General features: G+C 35.7%; 2 protein-coding genes across 2 annotated transcripts; both read right to left on the bottom strand.

The window, feature by feature from the left end:
- Nucleotides 1-2,490: 2,490 nt before the first annotated feature.
- Nucleotides 2,491-5,654, bottom strand: LOC113723865 (cysteine-rich receptor-like protein kinase 25). The gene is made up of 7 exons (XM_072076735.1): nt 4,850-5,654; nt 4,210-4,347; nt 3,965-4,086; nt 3,620-3,830; nt 3,219-3,456; nt 2,881-3,031; nt 2,491-2,743 (listed from the first exon to the last, which is right to left on the bottom strand). The coding sequence occupies exons 1-7, from the start codon at nt 5,652-5,654 to the stop codon at nt 2,513-2,515; spliced, it is 1,896 nt and encodes a 631-aa protein (XP_071932836.1). The 3' UTR covers nt 2,491-2,512.
- An 11,757-nt stretch (nt 5,655-17,411) lies between these two features.
- LOC113723864 (cysteine-rich receptor-like protein kinase 15) lies at nt 17,412-21,111 on the bottom strand. The gene is made up of 7 exons (XM_027246830.2): nt 20,197-21,111; nt 19,724-19,867; nt 19,458-19,585; nt 19,103-19,313; nt 18,499-18,736; nt 18,056-18,206; nt 17,412-17,877 (listed from the first exon to the last, which is right to left on the bottom strand). Exons 1-7 carry the CDS (start codon nt 20,999-21,001, stop codon nt 17,560-17,562), a joined length of 1,995 nt encoding a protein of 664 aa, XP_027102631.2. The 5' UTR covers nt 21,002-21,111; the 3' UTR covers nt 17,412-17,559.
- Nucleotides 21,112-27,440: the final 6,329 nt, after the last annotated feature.

Here is a 27,440-nt window from a genome sequence, read left to right as displayed (position 1 = left end):
TTGAGACTTTGGAGTAATTAGCCTATCGCCTAGGCAAAAAGGAATAAAGTATTGTTTATGTAATTTGAAAGAGGTTTGCTACTTTTTAAAAATCTTCCACACTTAATTCAAGGAGAACATCTTATCTTTTTTAACTCATTTGGGTAGGAGGTTAATTGTTTTAGTGTCCCTTAAACATTTATCAGATTTAATTATAACAATTTTGAATTAAGAAAATGGCTTATTTGGAGTGCAGATTCAATTAGAACTTATTCATCATTAGGTGCTAAGCAACACTTTAATCTATTTTGGAAGGTTAAACAAAAAATTTGATCGGTCAAAAGATTAACATTTAGTTTTTTTTTTAACTTTTTACAGATTCTTTAACATATCATCCAACTATCTTTTAATCTCACACATAAACATTCAAATAATTGTCGTTCAATTATTATGTTCTTAAATCTTCTCAGACAGATTAAGATTTTCTTTTTTAGGATTAATCTTTTCTACACTGTCAGCGTTGGATGAATGACAATTATATAAAATTTAAATTTGAAATTTAACTTTTGCGCATATGTCATGAATGTAACAGTAATAGTGTATGCACTGTCAGTGTATATAAGATTTACTCTTTTCTTTTAATCAGTGAAAAGTTTTAAATCCAAAATTTCACACTTAGAATAATAACTTCTCCTTTATCACTTGGTTCAACCCGTACCCCTCAGGCAAGTTAAGACTTGAGACTAGGGCTGCAAACGAATCGAGCCGCTCGCGAGCAGCTCGAGTCGAGCTCAGAATATTAAGCTCGTTAGCTCGCGAGTTTGAGTATATATATATATATATATAAAATTTTTTTATTTAATAATAAAATTACGTATATTATATATTTTTTAATTTTTTTTTATTTTCATAGTAAAATTACATATATATCCTTAATATTTTATTATTTATTTTTTTAAAAATAAAATAATTACTTTTTATTTTTGTCGAGCTCGAGCTCGGCTCGACTTGATTCGAGTCGAGTTCGAGCTTGAAAATTTTCGGCTCGTCGAGCTCGAGCTCGACCTTGGTAAAATTTAGTCGAGACTCGGCTCAATTAGCTCAAAACTCGATTCGGCTCGACTCGTTTGCAGTCCTACTTGAGACGGTCCAAGTCAATCCATGTTTGCTCTGGAATTCCTACAAGTATAAAAATTTTCAGAGATAGATACGTGAAAGCATAGAATTGTACAAATTCTCAATAGATGGAACTTATTCACCTAACTCTATATGTCACCACCACGACAGTAATGAACATGAAGGTTCACCATTTGTATAGCTAATTATTTACACAAATTTATTACTTACATTATAAATACATTTTTTCAATCTTCTTTTCACCTCACATGCATCATATATATATATATATATATATATCTATGGTATTTTTTTTCAAAAAATTATCCTAACTAATCTCCTATTCAAATACACTCATATATATCTTCAAATAAAGAAAGAAAGAAAAAAAAAACCCACATGGAGAGTACTACTCTATGCAATTTGAATTGGAGCTAAAGATTTACCACAGCCTTAGCAGCCCAAGATTCTATTTCACCATTTGCTCTCAAACGGTATTACATTTCATGGAGGACCATTCCAATATTGCACATTTTCTTATCTCTTTTCCGGTCAGGACACACCTAAGAGTTGAATAAAGCACATGCAAACAAATGAAAATGTAGTCACTTGTATGTTCTTTCTTTCATTACGCACAAAAAGGAAAAGTATCATCCAAATAAAAATTGGTGGAAAAGTAGAACATATCACCCCTCAAAGAGTCGGAGTCTACAAGTAGAAATATTGTTGAAGTATTAACTTGAAGGGGCAAAGTTAATACTATCATATTAACTGTATAACATCATATAAAAATCTTAAATATATGAGTGGGGGCAAACATGTTATTTCCAAAACCACCCTTTGAAACCTTTCAAAATTTTAAAGGGTGATATATAATTTTCTGGGTCCTGGGGGCGTTGGCACCCACCGCGACTAGTCAATTTTTTTTGATAGCCCGATCTAGGATAAGATTTGAATCCAATTTTGGTAGCCGATCTAGAATAAGATTCGAATTCAGAATCACAAGAGCTCTTAAGAACCCCGCTGCTGGACCATGCCGCGGCCTAGTCCATATTTTCTTCTTGATCGCCGAAAGTCAATTGTCAATTCTAATGGGCCCAACGGTAAGTCTTCCTGGCTGACAAAGTCAAATTCACCTAGAAGCGTATTCGTTCACGCTATGGTCTTAAAGACAAAAAAGATGGGGTTTTGCGCATTTAGGCCAATACAAACACACTATTTAAAAAAAAAAAAAAAGACTACGTTCTGAAATATTGATGCTTGACAGGCAAATTTGTGGTCTTTTTATGATTAGGAAATTGTTTCTGTAGCACCCATTTCAAGCCAAAATATTGCGTGTAATTTGATGATAAACCTAAGCACTTGACAAAGCTGAAGCTCCCATGAGATTCTCAGTCTTTTGCTCTTTTGGCATTTTCTAGGTTCTGCTATGACAAAGAATTGGAGGCTGATTAGGTGCTGGCATGGTCGCAGAATAACTGTTAAGCATGAGAACTACTGCAGCCATGTTAGGCCTCTGTTCTGCATCTTCTTGAACACATAGCAAGCCAATATGGATACACTGAATGACTTCATTTCTCGAGGAGGAGTCTCCTACATTGCGATCCAGCAACGCAACTGGTGCTCCATCCCTCCATTGCTTCCAAGCCTGCAAAACATTAATGCAAGCGACATTCAATTAAGAGCGTCATGATATTTCCTTTCAATCTTGATTGGACGGCATGATATTGATGCATAAGCATTCTCAAATGAAGGCAGGATGGCATGATGTTTATCTGCACTAACATAGCTCAGAAGATCTTCAGCACTGTCTGATTCGTGGAAGCTACCGCTCCTTTTGCCACTTATAATTTCCAGAACTAAAACACCAAAACTGAACACATCTGATTTTACGGAAAACTGACCACGCATTGCATACTCAGGAGCCATGTAACCACTACAAGCCAAATCAATCAATCCGTTAAACTAAGTACTAAATATCTTGAGATATTTGACATTAAGCATTAGGATATGACTCAATCTATATGTTTCACTAATCAGACTAGCTTACTGAAGAAGAGAATCGTCCTTGAGGATTAACCGTTGGTATTTCATATGACGAGAGTTAAAGGTGAGCAGCTTACTATGTCCCGGCAATTTTGCTTGTGCTGCCTTCAGATTGGTCAACTGCACATATCCTTGCCAAACCGAAATCTCCTATCTTGGGGTTCATACTTTCATCTAGCAGTACATTGCTAGCTTTAAGGTCGCGATGAACAATTCTAAGGCGAGAATCTTCATGAAGATAAAGAAGTCCTCTTGCTAATCCTCCTATGATATTATATCGTCTTGACCAGTCCAACACTGGTTGCCGTTCCGGGTCTTTAAAAAGATAAGGACAATTTTTGCAGATTAGTCTTGTAAATCGACATTGTGCTTAAGCACGACAAGGAAATGAAGTGTCTAGAAAAAAAAAAAAAGAAAAAAGAAAAAGCGACAGAGAGAGAAAGAGAGAGTAAATTGAAGTGTATAGATCGAAGCTAACCAAAGAGGAAGTAATCAAGGCTTTTGTTGGGAACAAATTCATATATGAGTAATTTTTCTTCTCCATGAAAACAATATCCCAGCAGCCGAACTACATTCCTGTGATGGAGATTGGCAACCAGTACTATTTCATTCCTAAATTCTTCAAAACCTTGCAATGAGCTGGTAGACAGCCGTTTCACCGCTACATCTTGTCCATTATGAAGTGTACCCTGAGTGTCCAGTTACAGTAGATAATCCATTAACACACTTACACAAAGAGTACACAGAATGAAAGATGATAACAACGGCAACCACAAAATGATCAAATCCGAATTGCACTCTTGAAATCTAGCTCTCACTGTACCTTGTAGACACGACCAGATCCCCCTTCCCCAATTCTGTTACAGGCAGAAAAGTTGTTTGTGGCTGCTTGTATTTCATTGAGATTATACTGTAAGGATTCAGCATCTAAGATTTCGCTTCCGCCTACATGACAAGTAGTACATAAATCCGGTTTGTTTAGTTTATCATTTTATGAATAATATTGCATAGCAGAGAGTGCAGAGCTCTCATCTTCTAGTGCTGAGGATACTAATGATTATGACTTACCAGTTGCTTCCACTACACGATCACTTCTCTTCCTTAATCTTCTCCTTAGGAGAAATAAGGCCACAAAAAAGAGAAACACAGATACGATGATTGGGACAACAATGGCAATAACTACTTCTCTTGAATTTTGCCCTTTTTCTGCATCAATAAACTTATTCAACTCAAAAATCTGTATTGATAGCTAATTCTTCTCTTATGCCTACAATAAAAAATTGATAGTGGCCAACCGTCACTCACACTTACTATGTTAGGTGTTGAGAGTCATAATCCTTTTTAGATTGGGATTATTAAGAGTGCCAGATTAATTTCTTATGCAATCCATTATACCATGGCATTCAAACCAAATATATTGTCAACATGCAAATGAAGAGAAAAGGGAGACTGTTCCTCACTGCTTGACCTGAGATACCTGACTTATTTTGATGCAGAAGATGGAATACCTCATCAATGTAAAGTCACTAACTGTTATCATTTGTTCTCATGAATCCTGACGGTCTAAGTTAATGTAAAAAAGAACCTCCTCATGCTTTTACAAGATAAGCCGACAAAAAGAGAAATGACAGTCGAAATGAGGGTATTTGATGGGGCATATGCATGCCTACAAATGAACATGTATCATTCAGCAAGCTCTGAGGGTTACCTTTACTGCTTGAAGGAGTATTCCACGGCAGCAGAGGAGGTAAATTTGATGCAGCGGTTACAATATTGTAAAACCGGTAGAGCTCATACCTGACATTACAGCTTGGATAGACAACTCTACCTCCTTGACGGTTGTAGCAGCAACTCGGAAGATTTGAAACAGCATTACTAAGGCATGCCATGCAGTCAAAACTCGAAAGATCAGGTGTGCACTGTGCCAGGGTATATAACCTCTGAAATGAGGAAAAATTGGCTTCTTCAACAGCAAACTTCTTGCCAGAACCATCATTTGCCGCCTGATTGGTAACATTATTCATCAGATTTAGCAGTAGAGGGTTGAACAGGTCTGGTCGAGTGACATTCTGTCGGCTCCAAAAATTTATCTCAAAGCTTGCGTCCCCCCTGGAGAACATGGATTCATTTGAATACCGTAATAAGCATTCGTCATACCAAACGATTGCAGTCTTTTCATCGGAGCATAGCTTTAGAATCCTATTACTGGCATCTGCCACGCACTGTTCACAAATGTCACTGCTAAGATCACCTCGACAGAGAAAGAGACCGTAGATTTTGTCAGAAATGTTATGGCCAGCAGTGGAATTATAGAACCCGTTGATGGTGTGAGAAGCATTAGAAGATAAACTGCTAAGCAGAAAGTTCAGGCTGGCGCTGTAAGCGCTATTAGCCTTCGGATTGTAGGTTGTATTTTGGCAGCTACGTGCAAGGAAAGTCAAGCTTGTTACTCTCTTGCTGAAGGAAAGGAAGCCAAGAATGCAACATAAGCGAAAAAGGCTTCTGGGGATCATGTCCAAAACAGGCGTCAATGCAATCCTTCCAACTTAGAATCTAGGTTGGTGTATTCAGGTTTTGAACTTATACAGCATAATTGTGAACTGGTGGAGTTGAAGTAGTGGGGAGTGTTAGATAACATACTACCCCAGCTGCGAAGAATTTGGCAATATATTCAGCAGTCAACCATTCAACTTTCCGAGCAATGTTGAATTGTCTATGGTATGAAGGGCTCAAAGCACGTATGTTTGTTGGTATGGCATTAACGATCGGAGTGACGAGCACGTCTATGGGAACTCATGGTGGGAATCATTTACTAGTTGAAATAGTTGAATCATTCCCAGGTAAACTGGCGAGCTGCAACTTCATTTGTGTACATGGGAGATATTCGTATCAGTCGGTCTCTTGCTTATTTTGACGCTCCTTCTAGTCGGAGGTTTCTGTCGCTGGCTATATTAAGATGAACTTTTCATTTTCCCCCTTAATTTTTTCTTCTTTTTTTTTTTTTTACCGAACACATTCTTCCTTTTATTTTTCCTTTCAGACATTTCTTTAGTTAACTTATTATGTGTAACATCACTAGGAAGTAATCAGCATTAGTGGAGGAGACCTTGTGGTTTAATGGTTAAAACTAAAATTTCACAATTTAGAACTTCTAGATTTAAATTCCCATTTTACAAATTCCAAAAACCCAAAACAAGTAATGACTACTATATATATATATATATATATATATATATAATCATTGCATTACGCTGACCTAATAAATAAAGAACAATTGAAGTAACCCCAAAAAAAAAAGTAATGAGTACTACTTGCATATAGTCATTGCATTATGCTGTCCTACCAAATAAAGAACAATTGAAGTTAAAAAAAAATAAATTCTCTTCTTTCTCACTTCTTAAATTCTTAAAAAAAAAAAAAAGAAAGATAAAGCAATGAGTAGCATATGTACATAGTCATTGCTTTATGGTGACCTACCAAATGAAGAACAATTGAAGTAAAAAAAAAATGGGAAGTTGATGGCAAAGATGAGACCTACCTCTCAAAATAAAAATTAAAAACACATATGCACACCCATAATGAGAAAAAGTTTTGTCTAATGGAGACTCCAAAGTATAAAAAGGAAGAAGGAAAGAAGAGGATTTGAAAATCAAATTAAAAATTTCACGATTATTTGATTAATATCTAATGTTTCTACTAGTTAAGTTGCATTAACAAATTTCAGAGATGGGTTACAGCCCACTAAATGTTTCCATAAAAAAATAAAAAGTGAAAAAAAAATCGATTATAAATGACATAAGTCAACCAATTGAACGGATGGCAGAATAAAAGGAGACCTAAGCTAGGATTGCAGTGCCTTGCTAAGGTTGATTCCTAACCCTTTCCCGAATATATGCCCTATTAGGTACCATGTGTCTGTGATAAGGTGTAAAATTGTTATTTAAATAATAACTATTTTTTATTTTAATTATTAAATTCTATTTATATTTAATTAATTGTACTAATTGTAGGGCGTTGGAGCGATTTTGGTTGATGCCATTTTGGTTTCTCGGATGAAAATTCGTGTTCACACTCTACCGGTGTTATCGGCAGTCAAGACGGCTAGAATACTACTGGCACTAAGGGCCTGTTTGGAAGTGAGTTTTTTGACCAAGTTTTTTACCTACTAGTTTTTTAACAACTTTTGCTACAAGAATCCCAAAAAACTTCTCAAAACTTTTTACCTACACACTTCAAAAATACACAAAAAAACTTTCCTTTCAAACTTTTTTTCTTTTTTCTCCCTCACCCAACCTACCACATCCTCCGCCGCTGGCCACCACCTCCACCACCACTTCCGACGCCGGTTACTATTCCGGCAGCCAGTTCCGGTCATACACAGTTTTTTTTTTCTTTCCCTCCCCCCTTCCCTCTTCCCCTCTGCCTCCCCTGCCCCCTTCCCCCTCCCCCTTTTAGGCGATTTTTAAATCCTTCATTTTAAAACACAAAAAATGAACATGGAATCCCAAGAACCGAACAAGCAAAATCATAGCCCAGAAAAAGCAAAAAAAGGGGAAAAAAAGTCCAGAATGTAGGAATTTGACATCAAATTCAAAGTGATGGTTACCTTATTCAACTGGATACAGAAGAGCAAATCCTCCGTGACGAAGCGTTCCAAGTTCTGTAAATTCCTCTATGCTTTTTGCCGGAAACTGGGGGACTATTTCAGCGCCGTCCGCGGGGTGGTGGGAGGAGGGTGTCGCGTTGGGGAAAGGCCAGGGGGTGACAGGGAAGGGGGTCGCATAGGGGAGGTGGCGGGAAAAGCTAGGGAAAGGGCAGGGGAGTGACGGGGGAAGGTGGTCGCGCTGGCAGAGGAAAGGGCAGGGGGTGACGGGGGAAGGGGGAGTGGCGGGAGAAGCTAGGGAAAAAACAGGGGGCGGCGAGAGGAGGGGGAAAAGGCAAGGGGGTGCCGTAGGGACGGGGTCATGCTGGCAGAGGAAAGGGCAGGGGATGGCAGGGGGAAAGGGCAAGGGGGTGGCGGGAGGAGGGGATTGCTGTGGCAGAGGGAGAAGGAGCACAGGGGGTGGCGGGGGGAGGGGATCACGATGATAGAGGGGGAAGGGGCACAAGGGGTGGCGGGAGGAAGGGGCACAGGAGGTGGCGGGGGGGAGGTGGTCACGGCGGCAGAGGGGAGATGGCGGGAAGAGAAGGGGAAAGGGAGGAGAGGGGTGGCGGGTGTGAGTGCTGCTGGGAGGTAACGGGGAGGAAAGAAAGAAGAAGAGGAAGAAAAAGGAAGAAGAAGAAGAAGAGAGGAAAAAAAAGAAAAAGGAAAGAAAGAAAAGAAAAAGAAAGAGAAAGAGAAAAAGAAAGAAAAAAAAAGTTTTTCACTCTAAAAAAACTTCTACAAAATTTTGCAGCTTACAAAAAATTTTTTCACCTTATAAAAATTTCTACAAAATTTTTTCAAAAACTTCTACAGTGTACTACAGTAAAGTTTTAGACAAACTCCTAAAAAACTCAGGTTCCAAACAGGCCCTAAGATTTAGTCAAGCAGGTGGGGACAGGATTGAAATCCCATTTGATTGCCCGTTTCCGATTTTCCACCCGTCATAGTCACGCACTAGTTGTCTACTTGTCTAGTTCCTCTTGGTAAACTTGTCTAGTTCCTCTTGGTAAAGGGCGAGAAGGTAAAAAAAAAGAAAGGTGCTGTAAAACTAATAAAAGAAACTTTCAAAAGTAGAGATTGGAATAGTAGAGTAAGAAAAAATGAGATATATGATTATTATATTTACTGATCAAAGTACTTCCATGTTTTAAGGTTTCCAATGTTATAAATGAAGTAGAATACACCCCTATATATAGGTGATCCAAGATCAAAGGTACATGAACCCTATTAAATACAAATATATGAATTTAGTACATCAAGTACATCCATAAATGAGTTCATCCAATGTACCAATGAATCTAGAAATAATACATGTGTCTATCATCTCGAAAATATAAACGGACATCCACATCTTGTAATCCTTTTTGAGAATATCAATGAACATCCACATCTTGTAATTCTTCTTGAGAATATCAATGGACATCCACATCTTATCATTATTTCATAACACTCCCCCTTGGATGTCCATGACACAAAAAATATGCCTCGTTAAAACCTTACTAGGGAAAAATCCAGTGGGACAAAAACCCTAGTGAAGGAAAAAAAGTACACTATTCTTGTGTAATAAATTCTCCCCCTAATGCAAACATTATATGAGATCTTTTAGCCGACGCATACCAATATTCTTCACCAATTTCCCAAACGTAGCAGTCGGCAAAACCTTGGTAAACAAATCTGCCAAATTATTATCCGATCGGATTTGTAGCACGTCAATCTCACCATTCTTTTGCAAATCATGAGTAAAGAAGAATTTCGGTGAAATGTGTTTCGTCCTATCTCCCTTAAAATATCCTCCTTTTAATTGAGTTATACAAGCTGCATTCTTTTCATATAAAATAGTTGGAGGAATTTTCTTCTCAGAGGATAACCCACAACTCTTCCGGATGTAGTGGGTCATTGATCTTAGCCAAATGCATTCTCGACTGGCTTCATGAATTGCTAGTATTTCAGTATGATTTGATGAAGTGGCAGTTAAGGATTGTTTTGTAGAACGCCAAGAAATGACTGTTCCGCCACAAGTAAAGAGATAGTCAGTCTGAGATCGTGCTTTATGTGGGTCAGACAAATACCCAGCATCAGCATATCCAAGCAACCTAGGCTTAGATTTATTTGAATAAAACAAACCAAGATCAATTGTTTCTTGGAGATAGCGAAAAATGTGTTTAATACCATTCCAAAATTTATAAACCAAGACAGAATTTTGTCTTTCCAAAATCTTTGATCTCAAATTCTTTCTTCAAATATTCGACAGTCTTTTGGATCTCTTCAGGAGTTCCAATCAAATTGAGATCATCAACATATATCGCAATAATCACAAAATTTGATCCATTTTTCTTGATAAAAACACATGGACATATTGGGCCATTGGTATAACCTTCTTTAGTTAAACATTCATTGATGCGGTTATACAACATACGTCCAAATTGTTTGAATCCATACAAAGACTTTTGTATTCTAATAGAATACACATATCTAGAATTTGATTTACATGCTTCAGCCATGTTGAATCCTTCAGGAATTCTCGTGTAAATATTATTGTCAAGATTCCCATACAAATAAGCAGTGATAACGTCCATCAGACGCATATCAAGTTTTTCATGCACTGCAATATTCACAAGATATCTAAATGTGATCATATCTACCACAGGTGAATCCAGGCCTTTGTGAAAAGCCTTGAGTTACAAGTCTTGCTTTATATCTCACTATTTCATTCTTTTCATTCCTTTTTCTCACAAAAATTCATTTATATCCAACTGACTTTATACCTTCGGTGTTTGGACTACAGGTCAAAAACATTCCTTTTAGCCAGTGAATTTAATTCAAATTATATCGCATCTTTCCATTTTTGCCAATCATTTCTATGCCGACATTCATCAACCGACCTGGGCTCATAATTCTCGTCATCTATCATAATATCAAGTGCTACATTATATGCAAAAGTACTATCAACAATTATTTCTCTTCTGTTCCAATTTTTTCTTGTAGTGATAAGTTTATCGAATTTTCTATAATTTCATTCTCTTCAGGAGTTGGCTCTTTGAGAGTTGGCTCTTCAAGAGGTTGAATTTTGTCACTAATTATTAATTCATTTGATCCTCTTTTCTTTCGAGAATTTTTATCTTTGGAACCAAGAGGTCTTCCACGCTTCAAGCGTGCTTTGGATTCATTAGCACTTGTGATTTGCCCTTCAGGGACATTTAGTTTAATCGGAGCATTTTCGGCAGGAATATGTGAATTGGTGACTCTTCTGAAGTCACAAAATGCATCCGGCAATTGATTTGCAATATTTTGCAAATGTATGATCTTTTGAATTTCTAGTACACATTCTTTTGTACCAGGATCCAGGAAATCTAATGATATTTTCCAAATGATTTCTTTTTTCGGGATTTCCTTTTTCGGAATTTCCTTTTTCAGTTGATCTGTTCCTCCCCCTAATATCGGAAAATGTGATTCATCAAAATAACAATCTGTAAATCTTGCAGTAAATAAATCACCTGTCAATGACTCAATATATGTAATAATAGAAGGTGATTCATACCCGATATATATTCCCGACCGCCTTTGAAGGCCCAATTTACGACGTTGGGGTGGTGTAATAGGACCATAAACCGCACACCCAAATATTCGTAAATGAGAAATATTGGACTCATAATCAAATACTAATTGAAGGAGGAATAATTATGATAACTAGTCAGCCTGATTCTCACAAGTGTTGCTGCATGTAATATAACATGTCCCCAAGCAGATAAGGGAAACTTAGACCTCATCAACAATGGTCTAGCAATTAATTGTAGCCTTTTAATAAATGATTCGACTAGACCATTTTGTGTGTGAACATAGGCTACAGGATGTTCAACAGTTATCCCAATGGACATGCAATACTCGTCAAAAACATGTGAGGAATATTCACCAGTATTATCTAAACGAATTCTTTTAATAGAATAATTAGGAAACTGTGCTCGTAATTTGATTATCTGAGCAAGCAATCTCGCAAACGCTATGTTGCGAGTAGATAACAAACATACATGGGACCATCTAGTTGATACATCAATTAGCACCATAAAATATCAAAATGGTCCACAGGGTGGATCTACAGGTCCACATGGTGGATCTACAGGTCCACATATATCACCATGAATTCGTTCTAGAAATGTTGGAAATTCAGTCCCAACTTTAGTTGGTGATGGTCTAACAATTAATTTTCCTTGAGAATAGGCAACACAGGAGAATTCATTTGATTTCAATACCTTTTGATTTTTCAATGAATGGCCATGTGAATTCTCAATAATTCGTCTCATCATAATGGACCCAAAATATCCGAGACGATCATGTCAAATCATAAAATTATTGGGATAAGCAGACTTCTGGTCTGCTAGGTGATGAATTTCAATAGCACTTATCTGTGCATAATATAAGCCAGAAGAAAGAGAAGGCAATTTTTTCTAATACACATTTTCCTCCAGAAATGGTACTTGTAATTAATAAAAATTTACCATTTGTCTCATTCATTATCTCGATGTGATATCCATTATCGCGGATATCTTTAAAACTCAACAAGTTTCTCCGAGACTTGGGAGAGACTTGTGCATTATTTACGACAATCCTAGTTCCTTCAGGAAGAAATAGAGTGGCTCTTCCGGAACTCTCAATTAATTTTGCAGTACCACAGATGGTATTAATATTTGTTTCTCCCATTGTTAAATAAGAAAAATATTTTTTATTTTTCAATATGGTGTGCGTAGAAGCACTATCAACGAGACAAATGTTATCATCACCATTATTTGATCCCAAATATTTAGCATTCATTTCTTTTTCAGGAAGAAAAAATCAAATAAAAATAAATATTAATAAAAATGCGAAGATAAATATTAAATAAAAAGAAAATTACATGAAATATATAAAAGCATTATAAAAATATCTAAACAATCATGGGATATTTGTTGACATCTTCAGGATGTTCAAAGAAATCAGTTACATCGAGATATGTCATATCAGCATCATCATAATTATTCTTTTGATCAATGAAATTTGTCTCAACACCTTTGTCTTTCTTTTTCAATGATTCTTGATAGAGGTCAACAAGATGCTCAGCCGTTCGACAGGTACGGGACCAGTGACCTTCCATACCATACCGGTAGCATTTTTCTTCATAAACTTTCTTTTCTCCATTTTTCGGATCGTAGTTATTTTTCCTTTTTTGGGAAATATTTTGTTGCTTGCCACGGTTATAATTTTCACGAGGCACAAATCTACTACGATCACGTCCATGGCCACCTCTACGGCCACGTCCACGATCTCAACCAGAATTTTGGAATTGAGTTCCATTCGTTTCAGGGAATGGACTTGCACCAGTTGGTCGGGACTCATGATTTTTCAGCAATAATTCATTATTTTGTTCAACCAACAGAAGAAATGCAATAAGTTCAAAATACTTCTTAAATCCTTTCTCTCTATATTGCTACTGCAGGAGCATATTAGAGACATGAAAAGTAGAGAATATTTTCTCTAACATATTTTCATCAGTGACTTTTTCACCACACAATGATAATTGAGAAGTAATTTTGAACATGGCTGAATTATATTCGTTGACAGATTTAAAATCTTGTCGCCGTAAATGAAGCCAATCATATCGGACTTTTGGAAGAACAATCAACTTCAGGTGATCGAATCTTTCTTTCAAATCTTGCCAAAGGACGAGAGGATTTTTGACAGTAAAATACTCTACTTTTAATCATTCATCTAAATGACAACGAAGGAAAATCATGGCCTTAGCACGGTCTTCATTTGAGGCATCATTCTCATTAACAATAGTATTACCAAGACCCATTGCCTCAAGATGAATTTCAACATCTAAAACCCACAATAAATAATTTTTTCCAGAAATATCAAGAGGTATGAACTCTTGTTTTGTGAGATTAACCATAAGACTATGCAATAGATTCGTAGGAAAGAATATTACCTTGATAAGTAGCCAAAAGTTGTTCGGGCAAAATCTTGACACGTCTCGTGCTTCACTTTTGCTTCGCGCCTTTCCTTCACTCAAAGTAGAGACTCGTGCTGATACGTGTTGTAAAACTAATAAAAGAAACTACCAAAAGTAGAGATTGAAATAGTAGAGTAAGAAGAAGAGAGAGATAGAATTATTATATTTACTGATCAAAGTACTTCCAGATTTTAAGGTTTTCAAGGTTACAAATGAAGTAGGATACACCCCTATATACAGGTGATCCAAGATCAAAGGTACATGAACTCTATTAAATACAAATACATGAATTTAGTATATCAAGTACATCCATAAATGAGTTCATCCAATGTACCAATGAATCTAGGGAGAATACATGTGTCTATCATCTCGAAAATATAAACGGACATCCACATCTTGTAATCCTTCTTGAGAATATCAATGGACATCCACATCTTAACATCCACATCTTGTAATTCTTTTTGAAAATATTAATGGACATCTACATCTTATCATTATTTCATAACAAAAGGGACTTTTTAACTACCAGAACATAGTACTGCGTTATTAAGCTGACCAGCAACATGAAATTCCAAAATGAATAGTACGACCTTAAGATTGTAGGCCATCTTTATTTTTGTCTTTATCATTTAATTCATTTAATCGAAATTATATTTTATATTTTTTCCATGTCAAAATATCATATCTCTCCAGGAGTCAAAAAGGCTAATGATTCATCGTGTAAATTAGTGTGTGTTCGAGAAGTTATTATTTGAAAAAAAGAATTTATTTAAATGACAAACATATTTTTTAATTACTTTTTTATCTTTTTAACTTTTTTTTTATCTCAAGTACATTATATGATGCTTTGATGTTATTTTTCATCTAGATGATAATGTTGTATATAAAGAAAAAGAGGCATTATCTTTGTGCAAAACAGCAAAATAGGCACATGTTCAAGCTCTAGGGTGGCGTTGGTGCTAACATCATTTACTTGAGCGAAACAAACAATTGCTACAGAATAGTTGGATATGATTTTTTTATTATTAGTAGATTATTGACTTTATTATATCAGGATTATTGTGACAGCAGTGTGACCCCTATAGTCTTATTATCCAATTATGGTTAAATATATAAAAAAGGTTAAATATATTTAAAATTTTTTGACCATACTAATTAGATTAATGATGAGTTAAATGTCTAGAAAATAATGTTAGGAATTAAAGTGATTGTATCACTATAATCTAAACGAATAAAGTGATAATAACAATGTAATAATACTATAAAATAAAATGGTATTTTTATCCAAAATTTTTTAACATGTTGAGTTCAATTATTCATAGGGGTAGAGTGACTAAAAAATAACATTAGGGGGTAAACTGATAGTAGTAATATAGTTTAAGAGAGGTAAAGTGATAATAACCCTTTATTTTTGGCACATCAAGTATTGCAATGACCACATAAGAGCTAAGGGTCCGTTTGGTTAATGGAATGATATAGAATTGGATTAATCATTTATTCATGGGATAAAATAATCCCATGGGGAGGTGATATTAGTCATCCTAGAATGACTAATGGATAGGATGATAAAATTTTAAATTAATTTATCCTTTACATAATACAAATTTATACTCTCATAATTATATAACCCCATTCCCACATGATAATATAACATCAATGGGTAATTTGTTCCTACTGATTAATTTTAAAGTTTTTTTTACTAATATACCCCTACAACTAGCACAAAAAAAAGGTTTCCACTAGTTTATTTTTGGCATGGCATATCTAGTATTGGGATGATCCCATGAGAGCTAGCAATAGTCAAGGAATTTCTATGCTTTTTGGGCAGGTTTTGTGAATTGATTAATACAAAGCTTGGATGCATGACCGTTGGTAGTAATCTCCCTTTGGATCTAAACTCTATTCAGACGAGTGAGAGATCAGGTTCATGGTTTTGCTTAAACCGGCATGAAAGCAGGTTGGACCACTTTGGGCCACTCTAAAGTCCCTTCCGACAAGTGGGACATGATTAAAAAGCCGTTTGGCAAACATTTCAGGTTTTGCTATTTCTTGTGGCAGCTTGAGTGCTGGGTCCATAAGGCTTGGATTTAGAAACTCCTCAACAGTGGCGAAGCCAGGATTAATTTCAGGTGGTGGCAAAAAACAAGTAAGGTTTCTTTTAACAAAAGTCACTAGCATTTGTTAAAAGAGTAAATCTTATACATACTGATGCTTTATACACCATCACGATTAGATATACGATACATATGTAAAATTTGTGTTTTAAATTCAAATTCGAATTATTTGTCATGCATCTAATGGTGAAAATATATACACTGTCAGTGTATAGAAGATCAATTCTAAAATTGAGTGTAAGTGTTTATTTTTTTGGGAAAAAATTATTCAAAAAAGTGTATAAATGCAATAAGGGACAATAATTATTAATATTTGCATTCACATAATAATTGTTACTGTATTCATTCACATGATATTTGAGTTTGATTTAGGCGTACCATGCGGAGGGATCCATTAGAAAAACCTAAAATAATATTATACTTCCATATTTTCTCTAAAGGACACAATAGCAATATTTGCATAACAAGTGAAATTATATTACAAATTAGGGATGCTGTGGCATAAAAGGACATGCTCAAATTTATTGATAAGATAATTATTTTCTTTTAAAAAACATACTAAATATTTTTGACCTACACTACTTTCTAAGCAAAAGGAAACGAAAATTTTTATTTACTAAAAAATGTCAACCTATTACCTTTGCTTTATTTTTACTTGAGCAGCATAACTATTTAATTGTAGATACATATCAACGTTGTATTTTATGATTGACTAGAAAAAGTCCAACTCAATTAACCATCGCGTAATAAATTAAAATGACTTCCAAGGAAGCTAAAAGATTAGACGAAAAAGCTTTTCATTTTGGATTGTTTAGGGTTCCAATTTCGGTCAAAATATAAAATTAGACATAAAATATGTTCCCAACTAAATGATTTAGAGGGGGCAAAACTAAAAATCTACTAAAATTGAAGGCGTGCCAGAAGAATTTTGTGGGGGCCCCCCAATGCCCACCTTAAATGATAAATCCACCACTGCTCCTCAAGCTAAAACATGCAAATATCTCATAATAATGACAAGAAAAATATAAGTTGCAGAGATGGAGATAGCCCACTGAATTATTCCAACTTCATTAAAAACAGAAAAAAAAAAAAAAGAAGAAGAAGAAGACCACGTAAATCCATCAATTAAGCTTTAGCTACGCATGGGAGAATAACAGGAGGTCTAGCCTGGGAAGCAGAGAAGAATTGCAGTACCCTCCCTCCCCTTCCATATATATGCCCTGTTGGGTAGGTACCTTCTCTTGCCCCTTCCAACATCCTCGGAAGGTGTTCTAGTAAGTGATGTACTCAATGCTTAGTGTGAAAAATAAGGCATCTCTGTCTTTAATCAAAGATGTCGAATGAATTCGAAAATTATCTCTTGTACAGTAACAGTATAAAAACTATTTAATTAACCGGTCCCGATACATGTTACCTTGTATTGTATCTGCTCAAATTTAATTTCACATCTGGCTTGTATTTAGGCTTATAGGAGGCAATAAACATTTGAAAATACTTGACCACATCAGAGAATTTACAATTTTCATCAAAAAAAAAAAAAAAAGCTAAAAGCTTTTACTGAAGAAAGAATTGTGTGGTTAATGGGCCGTGACCTCAATGCACATACATCGCTCAACCAATGAAAAAAATGAAAAATGTCATCAGTCCTAAACTTTTGTGCTAAAAAACACAAAAACCTAAACTGCAGATGATGATGAATCAGTCATGGAGCCAAACAGTAACTTGGTATCAGATCGATCTGATTCTAGCTCTTCAGGAATGCTCTCTGTTCTTTCACGCCGGGAAATTAGTGGAAGATGCGGATCAGGAAGGGTAACAGAGTCGCCACTGAGCATGTAAACCACGGAAGACATCATAGGTCTTCTATCAGCATCTTCTTCAACGCATAGCAATCCAATTTGGATGCATTTTAGGACCTCAATTTCGACACAAGAGTCTACGATTGTTGGATCCAACAAGGCCAATGGCGTGCCATGTCTCCATTGTTCCCAAGCCTGTTTTACATCAATCCAAAGTATCGAGTTCACAATTAGTAAACGGCAAATATTAGTCAAGTGACACCTGTAAGTATGAACCCAGTTGGACTAGTACATCATGCAAAGATTTGCAGGCACAAAAACCGTAACAGAAGGAATCGTAGAAGTGGTGCTAAGATTTGTTGTGTGCACTCACATAGCTCAAAAGGTCTCGAGAATCCTCTGATAGGTAGAAGCTGCTGTTCTTCTTGCCAGCAATAATTTCCAAAATTACGACCCCAAAACTAAAAACATCTGACTTGACCGAGAACTGCCCGGTCGTAGTGTATTCAGGAGCCATGTAACCACTGCAAGTCGCAATAGTTACTAGTTAGCATGATTATTAGGATGAGAAGACAATGTAATGTGTTCGAGGAGAAGCATATGTAGTGCGTATCATGTTGTTTTTGTGTATTTCAAAAAAAAAAAAAAAAACCCTCGCGGGTAATCAAATTAAAATCCGGAGGGCTATCTTCACCATAAGTGGAATTTGTAACCTAACCTATGATATTCTAGTGCTATCAGTCGGGACAGTATATAGGTTTACAACACAAATCACCATTAGGAGAGATTGATCGTTTGGATGCATGCAGAACTTACATTGTCCCGGCGATTCTATTTGTGTTTCCTTCAAATTCATCGACTCCACAAATTTTTGCCATCCCAAAATCTGCTATCTTTGGATTCATCCTTTCATCTAGTAATATATTGCCAGCTTTAAGGTCACGGTGAACAATTCTAAGACGTGAATCTTCTTGAAGATAAAGAAGTCCTCTTGCTATTCCTGTAATGATCTTGTAACGTTTTGACCAGTCCAACAATTGTTGCTTTTCTGGATCTTTAGAATGACATCAAAGAAAATATTCCGTCTCAGTTTTAGGAACCACGAAGTCATGCTATACACAGGAAAAAGATGTAGGATAAAATGCTTATTGACCTTCGTTGAGATTTAAACTTTTTTACGCTAATAGTGTTTACACTAATGGATTTAGATACATGCTACATATGCAGAATTTGAAGTTTAAATTCCAGCTGAGATTAATCCAAAAGGCAAATGTGTGTAAAGAATATATTGTGGAATATTTTGCAAAATGTCATTATGCAAACAGATCTAGAGTGCATTTCTCAATGCTTAATCATAATCGGGAAATTAGACGAAAAAAGAACAACAGAAAAGAGGAAAAGCATTTGAGGAAGAACCTACCAAATAGGAAGTAGTCAAGGCTTTTATTTGGAACAAATTCGTAGATTAGTAACTTTTCCCCTGCTTCCAAGCAAAATCCCAGAAGTCGAACCAGATTTCTATGCTGAAGCTTGGCAACTACTGCAATTTCGTTTTTAAATTCTTGTGCACCTTGCCCTGATCTTCTAGATAGTCTCTTCACGGCTATGTCTTGTCCATCTGGTAGTTTACCCTGTGAGAGTATATGAACAGCAGAAATTTAGGAGTTGATTGGAAACGTTATTATCACTTATACGTCCGTTTGAGGGAATGTTTATACGTGAATTGTGTATGTTTTTCTTCAAAGCTCCTCTTGCACATAGTGATATACAGGTACCTTGTACACAGGACCAAATCCACCTTGGCCGATTTTGTTATCAACTGAAAAATCGTTTGTGGCAATTCGAATTGCACTTAAACTGTACTGCAGTGATTCGGGATCAATTTGTAAGGTTTCATCTCCATCTATACAGAAAACATAAAAATGACTGAAGTTTACTCATTTAATCCAATGTTTAAGGGCAAAAAATTTCTTTAAAAAAAGCAAATAAATCAAAGATAGTTATGTCTTGTTATGGTGCATTGCAATCCTTGTAGTTATACCATATGCCTCTTGTATTTCGGCATCACGTCGCTTTCTTGATCTTCTCTTGAGGAGGAAAACAGCGAGCACCACAAACAGCAACACACAGAAAATGGTTGAAAGAGCAATTCCAATAGCTGCTTGCTTTGATATTCCTTTTTTGCCTGAATCAAGAGAAGAACATAGGATTAAACTAGACAGAAATGTCCTCCTCACCAATTCGACGAAGTATGTACTCTAGCATTTTAATTATTTTGACCCAAAAAATAGTTGGACCCACAAAGGTTAAAAATCTTGACTTCTAATTAAGGTTTAAAAAAAAAATAGTTGGAGTGTACCGGGCATCAGCATTTACTCAACAACTTTATCTAACAATTTACTAACCTAATTTGCCATAGTTGATTATGATGGATTACCTAATTAAGTGCGTCACTACTATTTTTTTTTTTTTTCTCAAAAAGGGGTGTAGCTAGGCTGAGGGGCTTGAATTTACCTTTACCACTTGATGGGGATGCAATGTTGTAAAACTGGAAGAGCTCATACCAAATCATGCAGCTAGGAAAGGCGACTCTACATCCTCGGCTATTGGCGCAGCATCTGGGCAGCAGCGAAATAGCATCACTCAGGCATCTCCTGCAGTCTGTCCCGGAAAGTTCAGGTATGCACTGGGCTAGCGGGTACACACTGTTGGAGCTCGAAAACTCTGCTCCCCCGAGTAGGACAGCAAATTTCTGCAGGGGTCGAGTATCATTGGCAGCTCCATCCGCAACCTCATTCATGCTACTTCCCAAAACCTGGTTGAACTTGTCGGCCTCGTCAGAACTAACATTCATCGTGTTCCTCGCATAGGAAGCCACGGCAGCATCCGCTTGGGAGAAAACAGAGAAGAATGATTGGTTCGAGTAACGTAAGAGGCAGTTATCGTACCAACCATACCCAACCATCTGACTGCAATAATTAAGGAAATCCGTGGAAGCCGTCGAGACACAGTTGGCGCAGACATCGCTGCTGACATCACCCCGGCACATGAATAAGCCGTAGACTGTATCAGATGGGTCGCTGCCGGTGGCGGAGGTATTGAAGACCTGGGTGCGAGAAGCAGCAGCGGCTGAAACTAGGAACTGGTTGAGGTTTTGTCGATAGGGGTTGACGTCCGAGAGATTGGTACCTTGGCAGCCGCGAATTAGACTGCTAGGGCCATCCGCCGCAGCCGCATGTGTGCGCAAGCTGCCGCAGCACCACAACAAAAGACATGATTGTACTACTTTATTGATCAAGAAATTGTGCTTGTTCATCATGTTCAAGTTCTTGGCTAAGCCCTTTTTTTTTCTCAACTTATGCGAAACAAACCATTGCTATTAGACTAGTTGCATATGATTACCAGATTATTGACTCTGTTGATAAGTATTGTAAGTATCAAAGACCATTTCAAGCCACCCAACTAAGCGCAATTATTTATTGAGTTCTTATTTTTACTTCTAGATTGTGGCAAAGGAATGAAGTACTTAGTCAACCAAAAAAAGCTGCAGATTAATTATCGTGGAAGTTGATGATGAGACTGGTATGCTAATCGGATTTAATTGTAGATTATTACAAGTATTGTAGTCCCTTAGATTGTCCATTTGGATCGTTCTTTCGATTTCTACTAAATGTTTAATTTAACTGGATGCGTGTGTTGTTTGATCCTTGACTTAAGGGTAGATTATTACAAGTAATCTTGGCTGCCGTGACTGTTGTCCCTTCCATGAAATATCTAATTGCTCTGGTCAAACCACAGGATCTAAAAAATTGAGAGAGAACCGGCCTTGGATCAAGCTAGGCTCAGCCCGAATAATGCCTGCCCATTTAATATTATCAAGCGAAAATATTACAGCGTAATCTTTAAACCCTGTCCATGTTTAAATTTATAAATTTATACGAAATAATTGCACATTTTGTGCACCAACGGTTTAATCATCATTATAACTATATAAGTGCATTTCCTTTTCCTCTTATATAATTATGGAAAATTCACAAGTGCACTCTTATCATAAAATTTAGGCTAGCCCAATCTATAAAACTGTTAGAAACAACAATAAAATTTCACCTTCTCCTCAAAGTAGCTCCCCTGGTTCAATCGCATCCCTGAACTTCAAAATAGCGAATCTCCGCACTTAATTGCCAACATCAGTAATTAGCCCTGTTTTTAACGGAGTCCCTCCTTCCCCTAAATAATAGATCGATTCTTTTATACCTGCAAAAATTTAACACCTAAATACATGGGGAAGGTACAAATTATGTTCCATCTTGAAATTTTTTTACTTGTAGATAATGCTTACAATCTTGAAACAAGAAATGCCCAATTTCTTCCTCTATCTTGGATATAATTTCGTAACTGTAACTTATTTCATTGACTCATGCTGGCACTGAAATGCATGCGGATACATCAAAATGAAACTCTTTTGCAAAGCTCTCTGTTTTACTGCTAACAAAAGAATGCAGGCTGATCAGGTGTTGGCAGCGTGGCATAACGACTACTAAGCATAGGAACCACAGAGGCCATGGTTGGCCTCTGATCAACATCTTCTTGAACACATAGTAAGCCAATATGGATACTCTGAATGACTTCATCTCTGGCAGAGGAGTCTCCTGTAGTTGGATCCAGCAATGCTAATGGTGTCCCATCCCTCCATATTTCCTAGCCTATAACAATTATAGCAATGGATGTCATAGACACTTGATATATTTTACGCAGGACAACTTTCGAATTTAGAGGGCAAACAAAATCATATCAGGTTGTTAATTTGCACTCACGTAGCTTGGGAGACCATATGCCCCATCTGATTGGTGGAAGCTGCTGTTTTTCTTGCCAGTTACAATTTCCAAAACTAGAGCACCAAAGCTAAGCACATCCGACTTCGCTGAGAAATGGCCATGCATGGCGGCATATTCGGGAGACATATAGCCACTACAATCAAAGCCAATTGGGTTGACAAATATAAAAAATTGCCAATGTTACGAATGTGTGCAGTACTATAAGCTTCTATTAATATCGTATTAGCTATGGAAAAAACCTGTTATTTTTTAGGATAAATTATACAAGACCCTCGTGTGGTTTAGCACTTTATAATGTAACCCTTTTATGATTTCAAAAGTTGTAATTAATTCCCTCACAATTTGGATTTTAAGTATCAAAAATTGATAGTAGTTGCTTTCAAGATGGAACTTATTTGTTGACTATAAGAGACTATGTATAGATTTTAAAAATCATAAGAGTCTTATGTTGAAAAGCGTTAAACTAGAGGGTGTTAAAATGTAATCCATACTACATTTATAAATTTTTGCCACTTCAGTTATTTTAGTTTCTAAACGAGGATAATCTCGACATTTGAATAGTTTTCATCATTTTGACAGTTCAGTATAAATTGTGAAGGGGCAATGCATAGATTTTGAAATCATGTAAGAGTTTTATAAAAAAAAGTGCTAAATCTCACGAGATCCCTGGTCATGGGTATCTAACTAAATTTGGAAGAGATCCCTAGTCATGAGTATCTAACTAAATTTACCCATATTCGCTCATGAATAGATGAATATGGATATGTTAAATTTTTGTATATAGGTATAAATGGGTTATCCAATAATACCTATTTAATAAATGGGTATTATTGGGTAACCCATCAAACCCAATTAACTTATTTAAAATTGTCCTTCCCCAAGTCTTCTCTCTTCTCCCATTCATTTTTTTTTCTCATATTCTTCATTTTGTCATGATGTTAACTACTTTTGTTTCATTTTCATTATTATTTGTTGGTTTTATCTTATCATTTTATTTAGTCTTAATTTGTTAAGTTGCTCATTTTTTAACATTACCAATTTATGAAAAGTTTTAACTTCTTTTCCTACCTTTCCAAAATGAAATTTTAAATTTACATACGAAAAAAATACTAGGGGTTCAAAATTTTTGAATTAAGTTTTTATGTTAACTTTTATAGTACTTAGTTCAAATTTTTATATTTTTATTGTTCAATTATTAATAGTATGTAATTTTGTGACATAGAGTACGGATGAAAAAAAAATTGGTAATTAGGCTTATTAAGCATTATAAGTAAATATTTAAAACTAATGATGGATGCAAAGAGTGGTATAAATTGATAACTTAGTTTGCAAAAAAGAATTTAAATGAGTTTACAAAAAATTATAATAAATGGGTTATAAATGGGTAATTGGGTTATCCAATTTATTTTTTAACTTATCTATTTATACGTATCTAATTAAATAGATATAAATAAATTGATTCACTTATACTCATTACCTATTTTAACCAACCCAAACCCGCTCAAATCACCAATTTTGACACCTATAATTTATAGGTACCTTATATAAATGACCAAGGCCACCTTGACCAATTTTGTTGTCAGCAGAGAAGTTACTTGTGGCGGCTTGAACTGAACTCAGATTATCTTGCAGCGATTCAGGCGTTAAGACTTGAGATCCATCAACAGAATAAATTTGTTAATTTTCATAGGTTACATGGGCAGGCATTTGAAAGATTCCGAAGCACAAAAAGGATTAAAATATTTTCTTCCCTATCTAATAATACAATTTTTAACTGCTGTAATTTACCAGTTGCCTCATTTCTCTTCCTTGTTCTTCTTATTAAAGATAGAGAAGGCTACCAGAAACAGAAAAAAGGAAACGGCCACTGGAACAACAATGGTGGTAATTATTCGTGAGCCTACATCTGTTCCTGAATTATTCAAAAGAAAGCTCTTCGGTTCGAAAATATTATGTATCCCACCTTTAGCACATTTAAAACTCACAAAACGAGATGTCTAGTTTCTTTCCATTATAATCCGGTTACCCAACATAAATATTGGATCCCACCTTTACAACTTGTTTGTAACGCAAATTTCTAATTCATCCCTATTGTAATGGAAATCTGCCTTTTGTCTTGACTCTGTCGAAATTTATTTCAGATTTTCAGATTAACTCCTCAATTAAGTACAACAAAAAAAAAGCCATTTTTGAGTTTTACTTTAGAAAATTAAAGCCTTTTTAAAAGGGAAAATCATTCAAAACGTCCCTCACATTTTGTAAAATAACTTTTTTCGTTTCTCGCTTTTAAAAATGTAATTTTACATCCCTTACAAATTCACATTGGTCAAATTTAGTCCCTACTTAGGTTTCCGACTAGTTTTTTGTCGGAATTCACCACGTGCCTTACACGTGATCATATTTTAAAGGCAAATTTGTTAAATCAAATTTTATATAATTCGATTCATAATTCGTCACATTTCATAAAATAAATTTTTTCGTCCCTTACATTTCACAAAATGAATTTTTTCATCCTTCACATTTTTCAAAATGAATTTTTTCATCTTTTATTGATCATGTGTGTGAATAATTTTTTTTAAATCCATGTATATATTTATTTGATTTCACCTGAACAGTACGAATAGCATGTAAAATCAAATAGAAATATATTACATACTATTCGTATTGCTTAAGTGAAATCAAATAGATATATATACGGGTTTAAAAAAATTGTTAGTTTTTCACTTATATTCATTTTCTTTTACTCGAAATTTGAAATAAAGAAGACATTTAATCCTAAATATTATCGAGTATTTATATCGAATTAAATTTAGATAGAAAAAGTAAACAAAAGAAAAGTATAACAAAAAGAAATAAGTAATTGACACTTTCAAATTTTAACACAATTACAAGGCAAGTAACTCAACTGATTATCTTAAAAGTGTCGAGTAGAAATTTCAGATTTAAACTAAAATTTGTTAGCACAATTATAGAATTCGAGTTAGGACCCATTAATTAGATGACCTTATTATACAACTCAATAAATAAATTCTTACCAAAAGAGAACTGTCACAAATATCGAATAGATTCAAATGGTGAAATCATATAAATATATACATGGGTTTCAAACAAAATTATTAGTTTTAAACTCCTATATATATTTATTGAATAGCATGTGTATAACTACGATTAGCATGTTTAGATGAAATCCAATAGGGATAAATTACATATTATTCATATCGTTCAGGTAAAATCAAATAAACATATACGTGAGTTTATAGGAAAAAAAAACTATTCGTATACATGATCAATGAGGGATGAAAAAATTCATTTTGAAAAATATGAGGGATGGAAAAATTCATTTTTTCAAATATAAAAAACGAAACAACTCATTTTGTAAAATTTTAGGGACAAAAAAATTCATTTTGTGAAATGTGAGGGACTATGAATCAGATTATGTAAAAATTTGATTTGACAATTTTGCCCTTAAAAAATGATCACATTGCAAGTCACGTGGTGGATTCCAGTAAAAAATTAGTCGAAAACCTAGGTAGAAACCAAATTTGGTTAATGTGAATTTGTAAGAAACGTAAAATTACACTTTTAAAAGTGAGGGACAAAAAAAGTTATCTTGTAAAATGTGAGGGACTTTTTGAACGATTTGCCCTTCTTAAAACAAGTAAAAGTTCATCACTACTTGATTAAAGTTGGTTTATTAACATATTTGAAAATTTTATTCTATTTATTACGAAGAAGAAAATATTTCTAATTGAAAATTGGGGAGAATTCTTACTTTATGGCGAAAAAAAAAAAGGTATTCTACAAGTAGGGTGGTTTTTGGGTATTATTCTTGAAATAGGGTTTTCGCATTCGCGAAATGCGAGCTCAATGAGCTCGCATTTCGCGAATGCGAGCTCAGTGAGCCAGTGACCACAAAAGTTTCCCTCAGTCAAAAAGTTTCCCTCAGTGAAAACAATTGCAGAACGCAATTCTTAGAGAAGTTCACAGCAAAACAAAGAAAACGGAGCCGGCCAGCAAACTCCCGCCATAGCTGCCTCGCAATTGAAAAAAACTGAGTTGGGTTCTGCACATCGAAGCATCCAAAGAGCTGGCCACCATGTGTCCTATTTTGCGCTGCTATTAACGCCGGACGGCAGAAATAGGAGGAACGGCGCCACCATCTCTGTTGTTCTGCTCCGCCGCAAGCCACGCAAATCTGAAGTTTCTGCCTCGCTGAAGCAAGCCATCCAGATTGCAGCCGGTTTTCGGAGCTTCTGCGCCGACAGATTGCCGACCCATTTGCGACTTTGCCCACCCACTGCCGCCCATTGCCGTACCCAACATTTGCCAGCATTGCCGTCCCACTTCAAGTGCCAAACAGCATAAAGGTGAGCTCTTTCCATTTGCAATGCCTCACATTTTAAGTTTAATTAATACTTGAATACTTGAATCCAAAGGCAAGTTCAGATTTGTTGTGAAATTTGGGTTTAAATTTGACGTGGGTTGTGCTTATTTTTGTAATTTTTGTGGTGGATTTGAGGATATACGTTACATTGTTCGAATTCTTGCAACGACACTGAAGAAAACGCGCTATGATGTCGCGTTTCTCACCTAAATCGTGTTTTAAAGCCTGGATCATATACCAAAAAACGCGACTTCAAATACGTGACTAGAAGTCGCGTTTTCCACCACAGTCGCGTTTTCATTCCCGCAAGATTTGTGCACAAAACGCGACTTATGTAACGCGGGTCGAGGCGCGTTTTCAGTCGCGTTTTCTGTGTCCAGATATAGATGGGTAAATCGTACATTAGAGTTGTGTTCCTAGAGAAGATTTTAGAAAAATAGTGGAGATTAAACTAAAATGGAAAAATAAATTTTGCTAAAATTACAATATATGTTAGCGTGACCCAAAATTTGATGCGCGTTTTTTGAAGTTGTGTTGGA

The sequence above is a fragment of the Coffea arabica genome, chromosome 2c, assembly GCF_036785885.1.
Source record: "Coffea arabica cultivar ET-39 chromosome 2c, Coffea Arabica ET-39 HiFi, whole genome shotgun sequence".
NCBI classification, from domain to species: Eukaryota; Viridiplantae; Streptophyta; class Magnoliopsida; order Gentianales; family Rubiaceae; genus Coffea; species Coffea arabica.
Note: the sequence above shows the minus strand (reverse complement) of the source record. Positions and strands in the feature narration are given on the sequence as shown.

Coding starts and splice junctions, on each gene's coding strand:
- LOC113723865 (XM_072076735.1), bottom strand. CDS start 5,654: ATGATCCCCAGAAGCCTTTTTCGCTTATGTTGCATTCTTGGCTTCCTT. Junction 4,348..4,849: donor TACTCCTTCAAGCAGTAAAG/GTAACCCTCAGA, acceptor TTATTGATGCAG/AAAAAGGGCAAAATTCAAGA. Junction 4,087..4,209: donor TCGTGTAGTGGAAGCAACTG/GTAAGTCATAAT, acceptor CTTGTCATGTAG/GCGGAAGCGAAATCTTAGAT.
- LOC113723864 (XM_027246830.2), bottom strand. CDS start 21,001: ATGATGAACAAGCACAATTTCTTGATCAATAAAGTAGTACAATCATGT. Junction 18,737..19,102: donor CCTTGACTACTTCCTATTTG/GTAGGTTCTTCC, acceptor GTCATTCTAAAG/ATCCAGAAAAGCAACAATTG. Junction 18,207..18,498: donor AATAGAATCGCCGGGACAAT/GTAAGTTCTGCA, acceptor TGCGACTTGCAG/TGGTTACATGGCTCCTGAAT.